This window comes from Lasiosphaeria miniovina, assembly GCF_030549165.1.
Source record: "Lasiosphaeria miniovina strain SMH2392-1A chromosome Unknown B0T26scaffold_3, whole genome shotgun sequence".
Lineage (NCBI taxonomy): Eukaryota > Fungi > Ascomycota > Sordariomycetes > Sordariales > Lasiosphaeriaceae > Lasiosphaeria > Lasiosphaeria miniovina.
In genome coordinates, this window is record NW_026848222.1 from 927,679 (window position 1) to 941,825 (window position 14,147).

Consider the following 14,147-nt stretch of genomic DNA (forward strand, 5'->3'; position numbering starts at 1 on the left):
TGTTAGAGAAGACACGAAAGATGCCGATGCGGGTGATCTGTTTGCTAGGTTCCATCCGCTCGTCGACCGTCTGGTCATGGGTTTCGATGTCCTTTTGCAGGCCAGCAGTTTGTGAGTCTATCCCCCCTCTTTTTTGCAATCTGATTTGCTTCCGCCTTTGGCCAAGCTTTTCATTTTCTCTTTCCCTAGGCCGTGTTTACTGATTGTCCGTTTTCTGGGGACCAGTGAAACTTTGGACGAGCAGCAGGCCTTTCTCGGCAGCAGCTCTTGTTGCGCCTTCTTCTACCAGCTCCAGCAGGACACTTTGAGCCTCATGGCAATTTGCCAAGACACCCAAGAGAGTCGGCTGCAGTCCTGGAGACAGCGCCTGGCGCCCAGGTCTTTGCTGCCGACTTCATCCCGGCTGAATGGCCTCCTGGCCCGCGGGCGGCAAGCGAGCCGGCCCAGGAGCCCTCGACCAAAATCGCAGGATGACTCGCTCCCCAGAGCCAATACCTGGCCGCTCCTGATCAAGCAGAGATCGCAAAGTCTTGCCGTACGCCAGGCAGCGGAGGCTCGCAAGAGGTCCGCCGCCATCAACAAGCAGATCGCAGCCGATTTCAAGGGGAGAGAGGAGTCTGTCTTGGTGTGGGGCGACTACGAGGCCATAGTGCTGGTGGTGGAGAATTTCATGGCGGCGGCGTCGTCGTCGTCGAGGGCGAGATCTGACAGTCAGGCATCGGCGGCTGAACTGGATGTCGACCTGGAGGCCGCTGCGGTTCCGATCAGGCGGAACGTCCTGCTTGAAGCTCGAAGATTCGTCGAAAGCTTGCTGGACGTCGTGGAGGAGCATTCAGACATGGAGCAGGCGGTGGGCCTTGTCAAGAGAATGAAGGCCAAAAACGCGACACTGGACGATAAGATGGTCCTCTCGATCGAGGAGTTGTGGTCTTCCGAGGCCTTTCGAACCGCATGCACCGCTGCTGGAAAGCCGGATGCATATGCACACCTGTAAGTTCGCCCTTCTAACAACGCCCTCCTAACAACTTGCAGACTTGTTACGTCTGGCCTTTTATCTTGATTTCTGACAATCTTACGCAGGGTAATGGATGCTGTCCGCCGCATCTCAGCCGAAAACTACATGCCGACCCTGGCCGACCACCGGCGTTTCTTTCAAGACCGGCGGCGCATGATGTTCAAAGGCACGTTTAAATTCAAGCGACTATCCGTCAGCCTCGCGGATATGAACTGTATGAGCAGTGGCATCAAGTCGGTACGCTCGTACTTTGAGGATACCACGATCTTGCTCTTCCTTTTCGACCTATCCCACTGCGTCGAGCTGTTTGACAATGATGACGAATCTCACCACGGCGAGGGCCGGTTGAGGGAGTCTTTGACCTTGTTTGAACATCTCGTCAACACGCGCCACTTTCCGCAAGCGTCGATGATTCTGGTCCTCTGGAACGTGGCCGGCTTCAAAGACAAGTTGGATGGCAAGGAGCCTTCTAGCTCGCTCCGTATCAATAACAGACCAGACGGCGAGAGTGCTGCAGAGCAAGCCATTAACCACGTGATCGACAAGTTCACGGCTGCGAAAAAGTCGGGCATGCCGCTTCACACGCGCGTTGCAGAGCTTTCTGACACTGCAATAACAACCACCATTTTGGCGATCGTCAAAGACGCAATGTTGGCGCGGATGCTCACTGTCAGCGGCGTGTTCCGAGACAAGGCATCTACCTAGAGTCACCGTTTTGTCCGGGCTTCCCAACTCGCAGACACGCAGTATCTCCTCAGCAAAAGTTTGTGCTGCAGGCGAAGAGAGAGGACCCAGGGGGCATCCGTCCCTGTCTGCCGGCGAGCGGAAGCTGCCGAATACCCCGAGTGCCTAATTCAGTCAAGTTAATCTTGCCAAGTTAAGGGGCCTCAATCTATAGCAGCGGCAGGGAGTCGTCTGCTGGCCCGGAGCAAGGGGAACCCCGCATAACCAATCAATTACCCAGGCCACGGTCTTAAATTAAGACGGCGTCCGGAGCTCCAATTCTGTGGCCACACGGTGATATATTGTTCAACGAAGGCTGTTGTGTTTTCCACTGTTTCGAGCCGTGAGCTTGACGCGCCCGTACCATCCAAAATACGCCAGCTTGTGTCTTGTTGCTCTCGCAGTGCCTTTGCCCGGCTCGCTGGGACGCAATTGTCCAAGTGTCTGAAAGATAGCCCCAGCACCGTTCACCATGGTTCGATCAAGCTCGGCGATGGGCGCCGTGTTGGCAGTCCTGGGGTCCTTTGCGGCCAGCCCAGTCTCGGCGGACTGCACGCGCGAAGATCTCCTCGCGGCGGCAAACAGCTACGTGAATGCAGTGACGGCGGGCAAGATCGACGGGCTCAAGCTGTCGAGCACCAACTTCACGTACCAGGAGAACAACAAGGCGGCCGACATCAAGCGCGGCGTGCTCAGCCAGCCGCTCAAGATTGACCTCAACCGCTCGACGGCCGACACGGTCGCCTGCGCCAGCTACACCATGATCATCTCGTCGGGCGGCTCCAAGCCGTACGTGCTCGCCACACAACTCCGCCACGACGCCGGCGACGCCTCCACCATCTCCATGATCGACACCATCGCCGCCACCACCGGCTCGCTCTTCTTCAACCCCAAGCAGACCCTCGGCTACATCCAGAAGGAGAACTGGGGCGTGCTGGACGCCGCCGACCGCCCCTCCCGCGACCTGCTCAAGCGCGTCGGCGACGCCTACCTCGACATGTGGACCGACGCGAAAGCCGCAGACTCTATCCCCTGGGGCACCAACTGCGAGCGTGTCGAGGGCTCCTCCCTCACCCGCCCCTGCGGCGGCTCCCTGCCCCACGGCGGCAGCGCGAAGAACAACGGCAACCGCCGCTATGTCATTGATGAGACCATTGGGTCGGTCGATGTGCTGTGCTCCTTCGACTCGCTCGGCAGCCTGCCCGACAGCCACGAGATCCGCCTCGAGGCCGGCAAGGTCAAGTACGTGCACACTGTCACGGTGTGAAATGGGGTTCGCGCGGCTGTTGTCATGTTTGGACTAGGGATAGTTCTTGTTGTATATCACGTTGGAATTAAGATCGCAGGTTGTATCCATTGTCGACAAAATAATGTGGGGGACAACACAAAAATAGCAGAGTTCATGTATGCACAGTTTCCAATCAGCGTACGATATTCCGTGCGGACTATATTTAATCAGAGTGGGTAGCTATGTGAATCACTCTTGGCTGCTTCATGACTGTTCCCGCAGCAGCAGCCTCCTCCTTCCTCTGTTCTTTTTCACACGCCCGAGTCGTCCTGGAAGTGGTCGCGGTGGTTCCAGTCCCACAGGTTCATGTCGTTGCTGAACCACCGGTCCCAGGTCGAGCAGCCCTCCTCGAGCAGCTCCTTTTCTTTGCCCACAATGCCGGGGATCAGGTGCTTGTTCTCGACAATCTGCATCGCTAGCCCGGACGACGCGTGGAACGCGATGTGGCAGTGGAACGCCCACGTGCTAGATTGTTTATCAGTGTCGGTTCCGTTTTTACCAGACTGTGAGTGGAGAACATACCCAGGATTGTCGGCCTTGAAGGCGACAATGATGTAGCCGGCCGCCGGCAGCAGCACGACGTCGCGGCGCGGCGGGTTGATGCAGGTGATATTCTCATTGGCGCAGTTGAGCTTGTCCGGGGGAAAGTAGATGCGGTCCCCATCATCATCGCCGTCGGGGTACCAGTTGTCGGAGCTTTGCCGCAGCAGGGCAAAGTCGTGGCCGTGCAGGTGCATGGGGTGCGCCGCGGGGAAGAAGATGCGCTCGCCGTCCGACGGCACCTTGGCCGGCGCCGTGATCACCATCCACACCCACTTGTCCTCGTATTCGTCGTCCAGGTCGAGGATGTTGAGGTACTTTTCCTTCTCCAGCTCCGGCAGCCGGTCTAGCGCCAGCACCGTCGGGTCTGAGAAGTTGGCCCAGTGCGGCGCCGTGTGCATTTCCCACCGGCCCTGTGCCATGGTTCCGTGAGTCAGCATGTGTTATTGGTAGTTGTATGCGTGGCTGTGATGAAGGGGGTGGGGGTGTGGGGGGGATGATTCTCACATAGGGCTTGTCGTTCGGCATATAAGGGGGCTTGTCGGGGCCTCCCACGGGCCGCATGCCGACGTCGAAAATGTATTTCTTTTCGGAGGGCAGCAGCGTGTTGTTTGTGGTCGCGTCTTTTCGACGATGATAATCAGCTCTGCGTCGTCTCTTCGTCTTTGGGGCTAGAGAGGGTAGTCTTACTGATATTGACGGGGTTGCCAACGGTCCAGTTGAGATATGGCCGGAGCTTTTCATAGGGCTCGTCGGCGCAGTTGATGTCGTACAGGGGTGGCTCCGAGAGAGGGTCCTGCGTGCTAGTGTTGTAGCGGATGATGCCCATCTGCTCGTCGGGGCCAAAGGCAAACTTTGAGCATTTTCTGGCCGGCACAACTCTCATCCAGTAGTTGCCGTTCCTCTCAGCGGCGAAGGGTCTGTCCAGGCCGTGAACGATGACGTGGTACCGCTGGCCGATGCCAATCTTGATGTGGTCCGTTTCGTAGGGGACGATGGGTACAAAGTCGGCCTCGACCACCTTCATGGTGTGGTTGTCAATGGAGAAGACAAAAGTGGTGTCGACGGCCGTGTTGATCAGAATCAGCAAGTGGTCGTTACCAGAGTCCAGCGTGAGGTTCAACTTGTCGCGCTTGGGCCCGAAGCCGAACTCGCCTATGCCGTTGATGAGAATGTTTGTCATCTCGGGCGCCGTGGCCGACTTGATCATGATGGGCCAATCCTCAAACACGCTACGGTGACTCCAGTCAGTCAGGAGCAGCGGCTTGAAGGCCTCCTTGTCGTCGTACTCGGACGTCGAAGGACCGTAGATGGTTATGGGGCCGAGCATGCCGTCGCCGTACTGCAGGCTGTAATGGCTGTGGTACCACGCCGATCCGTACTGCGTGGCTCTGAACCGGTAGGTGAAGTTCTGCCCAGGCGCGATGGGGCACTCTGTGATACCATTGACCCCGTCGTGCTGGAAGCTCTGGAACTGGCGAATGCCATGCCAATGCACCTGCGTCCACTGGTTAGACCATGTCCAGTCTGCAGTCTCTGTCTGTCATCTGTGCTGCAACCTACGGATGTGCCATTCCACCGGAGCTTGTTCCTGACGTTGACCTCTACCTCAGCGTTACGTTAGCGAGACACTGCTGCGGGGGGGCACATGAGCGGATGGGGCGGGTCTGCACGTACCGATAGTGTCACCCCAGCAAGCCTCTGCATGCAGTTCGATGAACATTGTCAGTAAGCTGTGACAGTCTGAGACAAATGGTGGCTGCAGTGCAACTCACCGATCCACGGGCCGGGATATCGGCGATTGAAAAGCTTGCCGTGCTCCATGGTCATCCCATCAGGCGAGATAGGCTCCTCGGAAACTTCAAATTCGTAATACTTGGTCTCGCCCACAGGAATCAGGTTAATATTCTCATAGTCGGTGTTGATGTCGATGATGTGAGTGTCGTTTTTCAGCCAGCACGTCTTGGTCTCGTTGAAGCAGGTCCGCCAACCAAACATCTTGGGGTATCTACAGTTGATGCGCGATCCATCTTGCGGGTTCTTTGGCGTGGGAATCACGGGTGTCTCTCCACGGTTTGGGGGGCCTGCTCTCTCGCTGTAGACAATGTTGTTCTCGTCGACGTGGTACGGGGTGACCTGGTAGTCTCTAGCGTCGTATATCTGGCCGCTGGACCAGTCTTGGGTCAGGCTGACCTTGCCGCGCCAGTAGTTGCCATCCTCGTCCTGCGTGATTGGGAGATGACGGAACACGGGGCCGGGCTCGGGCTCCTGCGGGATTAGGGGAATCTGAGTCACCTCGGTGTCTTCCAGAGAAGAAAAAGTGGCGACGTTGAACACCTGCACAATGCTGGTCCACACCGACGCGAACTTCATGGCGGCTTATTGGGCGGCGCCAAGCCAAGTCAACTCGGAACTACAAAATAGGGTCGAGCCGACTGAGCGACGGTGGGAGGAAACGCGAGAGAGTTTGAGCAAGTTCAAGGGGTGCAATGAGCAGTTTAACTTGGCAAGGTAATTATATAACACCGCACGGGGTTGCAAGCCTTCCGGCCTGCTTGCCTCGGCGTCAACAATTTGCGCTACTTGCACGGTTGCGTCAGGGGCCGGTTCCGAGTAGTACTCGTTGCCAGCTGAGCTCCCAACCCCTTGCGTCGCACTGCATCATTATTCCACTAGTTCCAGTGCAACAGGAGAGAAAATGGGCAGGTTTAAAAACATTACCTGGGTCATGCCACCCGGGGGTCCCCGGTCGCGCGGCGATCAACAACCACCAACCTATCGTATCGTTGAGAGACGACAAGATGCAAGCCAACTGCAAGCCTCGACAGTTCCGGCGGGGTTGGCTCGGTGGCTGGCTGAGAGAGAGACTGTGTCCCAAACAGTGAGATGGACTCGGTGGCCGAAAGTCCGTCCGTCTCAGCAGCTGAGCTTCTAGGCGACAAGGTTCTGGCGAAAGCTCGGAGCGCCTCATGGCTGGCCGTATCGGCCGCCCCTCGCTGCTCGGCCGCCGTGGCCCGAGGCCGGAATCCCACGAGGGTTCCCCGGCACACCCAACTTCCATTGCTCACTTGTACGGCATTGGTCCCGATAGTACAGCTTCGGCGTCCGCAGCGGATCGTCCGACTTCTTGGCAGCGCTTGGCCGCGTTTTCGGGATCAACTCGACGATCTCACCTGGGATCGTGCAACACGAACGTATATCAACTCGTGTGAGTTCGTAGATTGCAGATCTAGTCGCAAACACGGTTAACTTACGGAAGGTCGAGGAATGCATTACCTTAAATTCCCGTCGTTGTGTTCATCCTGCCTGCGCCGCCGATCCGAGACATTCTCTGGCGGGATTCAAGTGTTCAGGAGGTAGGTAGATACTATTTATTCGTATTGTAATTACGTAGATGGATTGAGGGTCAGACCGTGGACTTGGTTTGCCCTAGGTTGCACAGCCAAGATTCCACTTTGCGGGGAACAGCTCTCTCGGAATCCGGCTTATGCAAGGGCGAATTGCATGTGAGACTCGAGTCTGGTTACGTTCTCCGAAAATAATCTAGTTATCGTTTCCACCGACGGCGCTAGCGGCGGAAGCGTGCATGCCCATTCAACGACCCGGAAGTAATTACGTTTTTTTTTTTTTTTTTTAAAAAAAAAAAAAAAAAAAAAAAAAAAAGGCCTACGCACTGGCGGGTCGAAAAGAATACTGGATTCGTGCTTGACAATTATCGTGTCATAGCGCACGGCATGAAATCTCGGGGTTTTGTTTCATCCTCGACACACTGACGCCAGCAAGAAGAGAACACATCCCGAGGTCCACCCCGCATTCACACGTTACACATCGGCAAGCCGAGACAGCACGTTCAATGGCCTCACCGCTTAAACAACCCCCTCTCATCGAGCCATTCTCAGACTAGCAACTAGCAGCTGGCGAGTGAGCCCCTCCAAAAAAAATAGAAAAAAATCTGAAAGAGTGTGTGGCGAGTTGATGGCATATCCAAGACTTCTCAACGTGATTAAAGGAAAGTTGATAAAAAAGGTGGTATATCTTTTTAACCCACTTAGTAAAACCCATAGTTAGTACGAAGTCAAGTCATAAACAAAACAAAAGTTGAAAGAGTGTGGTTTGGAGCAATGAGCAATCCACCTCGTGTCCACCACGCTAATGTTCTAGGCACGCATATGAGCAATTACTCTCATCGACCCACGTGATTCAATCGGGTATGGTGTAACGGTAACATCAGTGACTCTCACTCACTAGCCCCGGGTTCGATTCCCGGTATCCGAATTTCTTTTTACCTTCCAATTGTCTTTTTAACTACCTACCCAACGCGGGACGACTGGAGAAGAAGAGCTTTATGTCCTTTCAATTCACCGAAAGGGATATTATATTGGTTTACGGAATACCTTGATCGTTATCGCTTCCCAGCGCGTCAAACGTCTTGGTGGTCTCCAGCCTCTGGAAGATCTTCTCGGCCATCATCACGACGACCCTGGATTTGCTCTTCTCGGCCATCGTCGCAACGCTGGATTCGATCGCTCTGATACTCTTGACTCCTTGGGCCTCGGTGGGAATGGCCACGCCGGCCGTCAGTGCATTCAACGACTCCATGTCGCTGCGGCTAAGTCGTGATTTTATGGCTAGCAATGCCTCTTCAAACTCGTTTCTAGCGTCGATAATGAGAGGAGAGTCCTCACTCTCGGCGTGCTGCACGGCCGCCCGTCCAGTGAGATCGTCGACCCTCTGCAAAAACCTGTGCTCGATCTGCTTCAGGTCTAGCAGCAGCGAGTCCTGGATCTGCTGCATGTGCAGCTCGAGGGCGTTGCTGCTTTTATCGAGATAGCAACCAGGGGCTGAAAAACATCGACCTAATTACCCAAGAACACTCGCGACCATCTCAGCGAGGTCAATCAAGAGCACGTTAAGACGAACCCTACATCGATTAAGGCCGAATATATACTACCAAGTGCCCGTTCACCGCCGTCTCTTTCCCCTATCCAATCTCCTATTTCTGTCTCACGGTCCCCGAGGGATTCGGGCTAGCAGCCACGGCTTCCTTGCCGTTGGCTACGGGAGCATACTCGACGCCGCCGACCCAGACTCGGGCAATGTCCAGCGCGTTGGAGATGTTGGCGAGCGGGTCGCTGTTGAGGAGGACGAGGTCGGCGCGCATACCGGGCGCAACAACGCCGCGGTCGCCGAGGCGGTGGTGGCGCGCGGCGACCAAGGTAGCCGCGGCGAGGGCCTCGGCGGGCTCCATGCCGGTGGCTTCGACGAGGTTCTGCAGCTCGTAGTGCAGCGTCAGGCGAAGGGCATGGTGACGCCGGGGAGGAGGGTGCCGACGGCGTCGGTGCCGGCCAGGATGGGAATTCCGGCCGCGCGAATCGCCTTCACGTTGGCCTTGACCTGTGCGTACGAATCGGGGCTGTCCGGGGTCCGCCCCATCTGCTCGAGGAGGATGGGGTTGCTGAAGGTGTAGCGCGCTATGTTCATGGTCGGGGTGCTGAACTGCCCGGCAGCCCCCGCTTGCGTCAGCACGTCGGCGTCGATGGGCGCATCCGTGGCCGTGTGTTGGATTCCGTCGGTCCCTGACAGCACGGCCTGCTTCCACGATAGCGCGTTGGCGGCGTGTGTCATGGCTAGCTTGCCCCGCCCGTGGGCCGATTTGACGAGGGCTGTCTGCATGTCCTGGCTCAGCCCGCTTTTCTCGGCCGTGATCTTGTAAAAGTCGGACTTGTTGCCGAAGGCGTACGAGACGGCGGCGTCAGGGTCGGCCGTGGGATACAGCAGCTGGTCCGACGACATGTTGAACATCTTGGCGTGCTGGGTGTCAGGCCCCACCGCCGGTAAGCCGGCCAACCGGACATCGCAGAGGCCGTCATGGCCGCGGAGCTAAGAACAGTACGTGTAGTCTTGACAAGCCATGACCATGGCCGTGGTCACCCCGAACGAGGTCAAGGTCTCGAGGCCGTCGACGTCGTTCACGTGCACGTGCGAGTCGATGAGGCCGGGAATCAGAATGCGGCCCTAGGCGTCGACGGTCGTCTCGACACTTCTCGAGTCAATACCGATGAATTCTCCATCGACGATGACCGTCCTAGGGGGCTCAATGAATATGCCATTGAACACACGGGCGTTGCTAATGGCAGTCTTTGTCCGGGCTCCAGGCCGGCTTCTGCGGGTCACGGAAGGCGGCGACGGGTTTCGATCCTGTAGGTGGTGGATGCACGCATCTGCCCCCATTGACAGGACTGCCCAGAGGGCGAGACATACACGAGGTCTCATGGCAAAGAAAATGGACGAACGGGGAGGCAGTAATAGGCAGCTGAAAAGAGTCTTGAAGAACAGGGTGATCTCCGATCTGAGTCTTGTCTCTGATTCGCGATTTCCAAGTGGCTGTTCTCCAGATTTATAGCAACCTCGATTGGAAATCAGAGACAGAAAAACGACTGCCGACGTATCGAGGTTGGGTAGACGTGCTACTGCTGGCCTCTAGGTCCACGGGGATAAACTGCGAGGGGGGCAGCGGGCCGCGGCTGCTTCCTTCCATATCATCCGTACCCGGTGCAAGCAGAATCCCCAACGACCTCGGGTAGCCCAGCGCGCCCAAGTTGCCTGGGACCATGCCCCTTATTGAGAGAAGGCTGTTTGGCCACCACTTCATCTCAACTCCTCCTTTGCCCCCCGATCGGGTTTCCTGCTCGCCCAGGTAATGCAGAAAAGCAAATAGCACATGCCGTCCATCAACTGACCAGGTAAGAGAGAGACAAAGGGGCGCCGCTAGTCTGTTTGAAGCCGGGATAACGATGCATAGCCAGCCAATGGGCATATTCCGGCGAATGGCTTATCGTGAAAAAAGTGGGAATTAAGATTTGGTGAAAGGAACTATGGTAGTTAGCACCGCCCCTATACCTAGACCTAATAGTTGTCATCCACGAAAATTAAACGTGAGGCCTTGTTCATCATGGCACCTGGCATGACTCACGGGGGTTTGGATCGCGCTCATTTCCGTACGTATGTGGCCCCTGAGCTGTTCGCGGGTAGATCTGTGGAGTTGCTCGAGAGGCGCGCCGTAGTAGAGGTCCGGCTTGGCGGGTGCGGTCGTGCCGTCGGTGAGCAGGTCGAGGCGGCCAAGCGGCGTGTTCCTCGCCATCGGGCAGCCGTCTTGCCTGGGGCCGCAGATGACAGAAATCACTTTCACCATGACATCTTCTTTGTCTCTGGCAATATCAGTGGCAAAATGCTTTCGTCGAGCTGCGGAACGCGCCGGAGCAGCCTCACACACCCCGGTGCCAGCGGTTGATAGACGTGAAGTTTGGCGTCAGGGGCTGGCTTTAGGAGCCTGAGCGTGAGCCTCTTAACTGTGCCTCGAGTATAGGACACGCAAAACTCGTCTCCAACCAGTTCGACACCAAACGTCATCGAGTTGCTGAAATCGGGCTAGCCATATTTCTTCCGCCGGGCCGCCCCTTGTGGTGTCTCGATTAGGCTCATTGCTGCGAGCTGACGTGAGGTTGGCAGTCGGCAATGTGTTGCCGGGTTCTCGGAGGCCTTGGAGGTGGCCAGTTAGAGTTGTTGCCCCTTGCATTCCAGCTTCGGCACTTCGTGTCCTTGCCTACCACGTCCACAAACATACCCAATAATCAATTATACCTTTCTGTGCTCTTTACACAATAAAGATGTATGACGTTCGTAATTTCTCTCTCGTCGTTCTTCAAAATCATTGATGTTGAGCATGGTCGACCACCTACTTAATTAGGTACCCAAAGCAATTAAGGTACCTTGGTGCTCTGGGCGGCAGCTTCTCATGACGCCCTGCACAGCCTCCTTGAGTCCTTGGCCAAAATACAGTTCGCACCGAGGATAAGATGAACTGGTTCCGCCGGTGGCCGGGTTATGACACCGGCTTGCATAGTCTGGCCAGCCGCTGTAAAAGTATTTGTCTGATTGACAATTGAGTGACGTTCCCATGCCCATCTTGCTCAGTCCCACGGAGCAACCACGCGAACAAAGCAACACAAAGCCAACGGCCTAGGAGAAGTGCTTGCCATGGCACCTAGACCCACAATACAATTCATGAGGCGCCTAACCACAGGAAAGGCGGTCGACAAACTGCAGAGTATACAGCGCCGAGGTGCAGTTGCGTTGGTAGTAGACGCCTACAGTCTCCCCACAGTTGCCACTGCTGGAATCCGTCGCGAGCCTGATTCCGCTGGTGGCCCCCGACGTCAGGGTCTCGGAGAGTGACGCCGTCACGTTGCTTCCCAGGCCCGTGAGATCCGCCCGCACGAGGGCCGCCGTCTCGTCCAGGTACATGAGATGCTGGCGGCCTAGGGTTACCTGGTCTACTCCCGATGTATAGACTAGCAGGTTCGACTAGCAGGTTCGTCTGCGGGTGCGGTCTCTGGGATATGGTGAGGACTGTGCGTGTATTCTTGTCAGCATCACCCCGCCTCTCTCTCTCTCTCCAGCCATGCTTGCTTGCCTTTGCTCCACGATGTGTCTGTGTTGCATTCACCAGGGTACCGATACTGGAATCAACAGGGCGTAACTGTACGCCGAAAAGCTGGTGGTTCAAGTGATGGATTGTAGATGTGTGTTCTTCTCTCTAGCTTTCTGGCAGTGCCAGAAGGCCCCTTCTTATACTACTATTGTGGTGGCGAAGTGGGTGGCGAAGTCTCTATCTAGAACCTTCGAGGCCCTTCTGCTTGACACATTCCAACAGTCTGTCATCATCGACGACAACCGACACGGGCGTGGCGCCGGTGGCTGTTTCGTAGTAGTACACCGTGCTCTGTGGGACGTCATACAACGTCATACATGCAGGAAGGAGCCGTTGACGGCAGCCGGGACAAGACCCGAAACGTTGACGGCATTGTCGTACCATGTCTGGCTCGTCGTGTCATACGAATGCCCAGTGTACGGAGCTGTCACGCCGCGCAGCTCTCCGGACGACGAGATATAAACGACGTGGGTCTATTGGATTATTCTCCTCATCAGTCGCAGGCATTCCATAGGCAGTCCGCACACGTACCTGGGAGTGCGGGTCAAAGATGGCCTGCACAGGACTCCCTGCCGCGGCGCCACGACCAACAGTGAAAGGCGTTGCATTGTTCCAAACATGTCCGTTGTTGATGATATGGGCGACATTACCGCTGCGGTCTGAGTAGAAGATAGATCCGGCCAGCGAGTCGAACCCGCCCAGTGCCCAAGCCTCCGTGGGCGGAGAAGTTGGGGTGGCAATTCCCGTGACTGTCACCGTAGGAGGCGTCGTGGGGGTCTGGGTGACCGTCGCCGTCACAACCGTAGTTGCCGTTGAGTTCGAACTCGCGCTGCGGTGCCGTCAGCTCAGAATTGAGAATACAAGTGGTTTTTTTGTAAGGCGGGTATCTGTAATTAGCAGATGAAGAGAGACGTACGGCACTGGCTTGCTGGAAAGAATGACGGTGGGCGAGAAGATGGCCGCAATAAGCACAACCAGACAGATGACACCTGCAGTGATGCAACACGCGCTGTTGCTCATCCAACAAAAGCCGAAGCCGAAGCATGTGAGCCGCCGCCGCTTCCGCCGCCGGGGCGTTCCTGGACCTGGTAGAGGCACCGCATCCATAGGAAGCAATGACGGCTTCTTGTGAAGCACTGCAGGCTTCTTATCCGGCGACGGGCGTTTCTTGTCGTTCGGCCACGATTTGGGATCCGGCTTCTTTACATTGTCATTAAATAGAGCTTATCCCCCGGATGGAGACTGTCAAGATGGCAGAGACTGAGACTGGGCAAGTCTAAATAAAAAGTGCTTGGTTTGAATTAACCAGGCTGGGGCAACAGTGGCAGAGCGCAACCAGCGCGCCCAACGGCCCTTGGGATGTAGTCTCGTGCGGCTGGGACATAATACCCAGGATTTAGGTACCTCAGTCTTATCTTGCTCTCGGGCAAGCCACGAGAAAATATCAGCGATGAATTGCGGGGCCAAGTACCAAGTGTTACGGCACGGCCGAACTATGGTCCGTGGTGCCGCAACCATGCCCTGGCAAGCCTGGCTGTAGGCTCCACCCCGCAGCCCCACGCTTCCCAATTGGGACTAGCCCAATTGCCCCTCCCCTCTCCCCACCACAAAACCACGGCCTGCAGGAACCGCAGGCTTCTTCTTTCCTTTTCCTTTCTTTAGCTTAGTTATTTACGAATTCAGTCATTCCTTACTTGCAGCCTTGACTCTCGTTTATGCCTGCCTTCACACCAAGGTCGACGCCAGGCACGCAGACAGGGCCGGCAAAAGTTTCAGGCTTGGGGTCAGAAGAAAATCCCTCAGTCGTGTCCCAAGAGCGACGGGACTCTGAAGAGGCTCTGGGCTCAAAGATCCGGACATGCCAGGTATAGTACGGCCTGATTTACCGCAACAGCGACGGGGCGGGGAGAGTGCCCAACAATCTTTCCCAACAATCTTTCCCTTGTAGCGCCGGCGGCTTGCTTTAGACAGCTGAACAAGGCCGGCAGGAATTTCGATGAATCACAAGGCGGGCACCCGCAGCAGCCGTCTCCTGCGCCTTCAAAATCCTGTAGCACGCACATAGGTACGCGAAGAACGTGTGCCTCTCA

The 14,147-nt window shown here is 56.3% G+C and overlaps 5 protein-coding genes and 1 non-coding gene across 6 annotated transcripts; 3 read left to right on the forward strand and 3 right to left on the reverse strand.

The window, feature by feature from the left end:
* The first annotated feature begins 193 nt into the window (after positions 1-193).
* On the forward strand, positions 194-1,965 carry B0T26DRAFT_194441 (uncharacterized protein). Its single transcript, XM_060433708.1, has 2 exons — positions 194-990; positions 1,081-1,965. Exons 1-2 carry the CDS (start codon positions 314-316, stop codon positions 1,718-1,720), a joined length of 1,317 nt encoding a protein of 438 aa, XP_060297788.1. The 5' UTR covers positions 194-313; the 3' UTR covers positions 1,721-1,965.
* On the forward strand, positions 1,966-3,141 carry B0T26DRAFT_194405 (uncharacterized protein). The gene has a single exon (XM_060433707.1). The coding sequence runs from the start codon at positions 2,211-2,213 to the stop codon at positions 3,003-3,005; it is 795 nt and encodes a 264-aa protein (XP_060297789.1). The 5' UTR covers positions 1,966-2,210; the 3' UTR covers positions 3,006-3,141.
* Positions 3,142-3,277: 136 nt separating this feature from the next.
* Positions 3,278-5,939, reverse strand: B0T26DRAFT_640702 (multicopper oxidase-domain-containing protein; the record flags this gene model as incomplete). Its single annotated transcript, XM_060437255.1, has 7 exons — positions 3,278-3,491; positions 3,549-3,979; positions 4,074-4,189; positions 4,257-5,064; positions 5,130-5,170; positions 5,244-5,267; positions 5,342-5,939. 7 exons carry the CDS (start codon positions 5,937-5,939, stop codon positions 3,278-3,280), a joined length of 2,232 nt encoding a protein of 743 aa, XP_060297790.1.
* Positions 5,940-7,770: 1,831 nt separating this feature from the next.
* Positions 7,771-7,841, forward strand: B0T26DRAFT_t84. The gene has a single exon. It is a non-coding gene; the product is annotated as a tRNA-Glu (tRNA).
* A 718-nt stretch (positions 7,842-8,559) lies between these two features.
* Positions 8,560-9,839, reverse strand: B0T26DRAFT_739258 (uncharacterized protein; the record flags this gene model as incomplete). Its single annotated transcript, XM_060443686.1, has 4 exons — positions 8,560-8,835; positions 8,877-9,446; positions 9,483-9,581; positions 9,642-9,839. The coding sequence occupies 4 exons, from the start codon at positions 9,837-9,839 to the stop codon at positions 8,560-8,562; spliced, it is 1,143 nt and encodes a 380-aa protein (XP_060297791.1).
* A 2,312-nt stretch (positions 9,840-12,151) lies between these two features.
* Positions 12,152-13,562, reverse strand: B0T26DRAFT_194478 (uncharacterized protein). The gene is made up of 3 exons (XM_060433709.1): positions 12,974-13,562; positions 12,589-12,886; positions 12,152-12,530 (listed from the first exon to the last, which is right to left on the reverse strand). Exons 1-3 carry the CDS (start codon positions 13,162-13,164, stop codon positions 12,369-12,371), a joined length of 651 nt encoding a protein of 216 aa, XP_060297792.1. The 5' UTR covers positions 13,165-13,562; the 3' UTR covers positions 12,152-12,368.
* Positions 13,563-14,147: the final 585 nt, after the last annotated feature.

Excerpts from the sequence above, each read along its gene's own strand:
- B0T26DRAFT_194478 (XM_060433709.1), bottom strand. The coding sequence starts at position 13,164 with ATGGATGCGGTGCCTCTACCAGGTCCAGGAACGCCCCGGCGGCGGAAG. Across the intron at positions 12,887-12,973 it reads CTTTCCAGCAAGCCAGTGCC|CGCGAGTTCGAACTCAACGG; the intron begins GTACGTCTCTCT and ends ACGGCACCGCAG. Across the intron at positions 12,531-12,588 it reads TCTTTGACCCGCACTCCCAG|ACCCACGTCGTTTATATCTC; the intron begins GTACGTGTGCGG and ends ATAATCCAATAG.
- B0T26DRAFT_194405 (XM_060433707.1), top strand. The coding sequence starts at position 2,211 with ATGGTTCGATCAAGCTCGGCGATGGGCGCCGTGTTGGCAGTCCTGGGG.
- B0T26DRAFT_194441 (XM_060433708.1), top strand. The coding sequence starts at position 314 with ATGGCAATTTGCCAAGACACCCAAGAGAGTCGGCTGCAGTCCTGGAGA. Across the intron at positions 991-1,080 it reads CCGGATGCATATGCACACCT|GGTAATGGATGCTGTCCGCC; the intron begins GTAAGTTCGCCC and ends AATCTTACGCAG.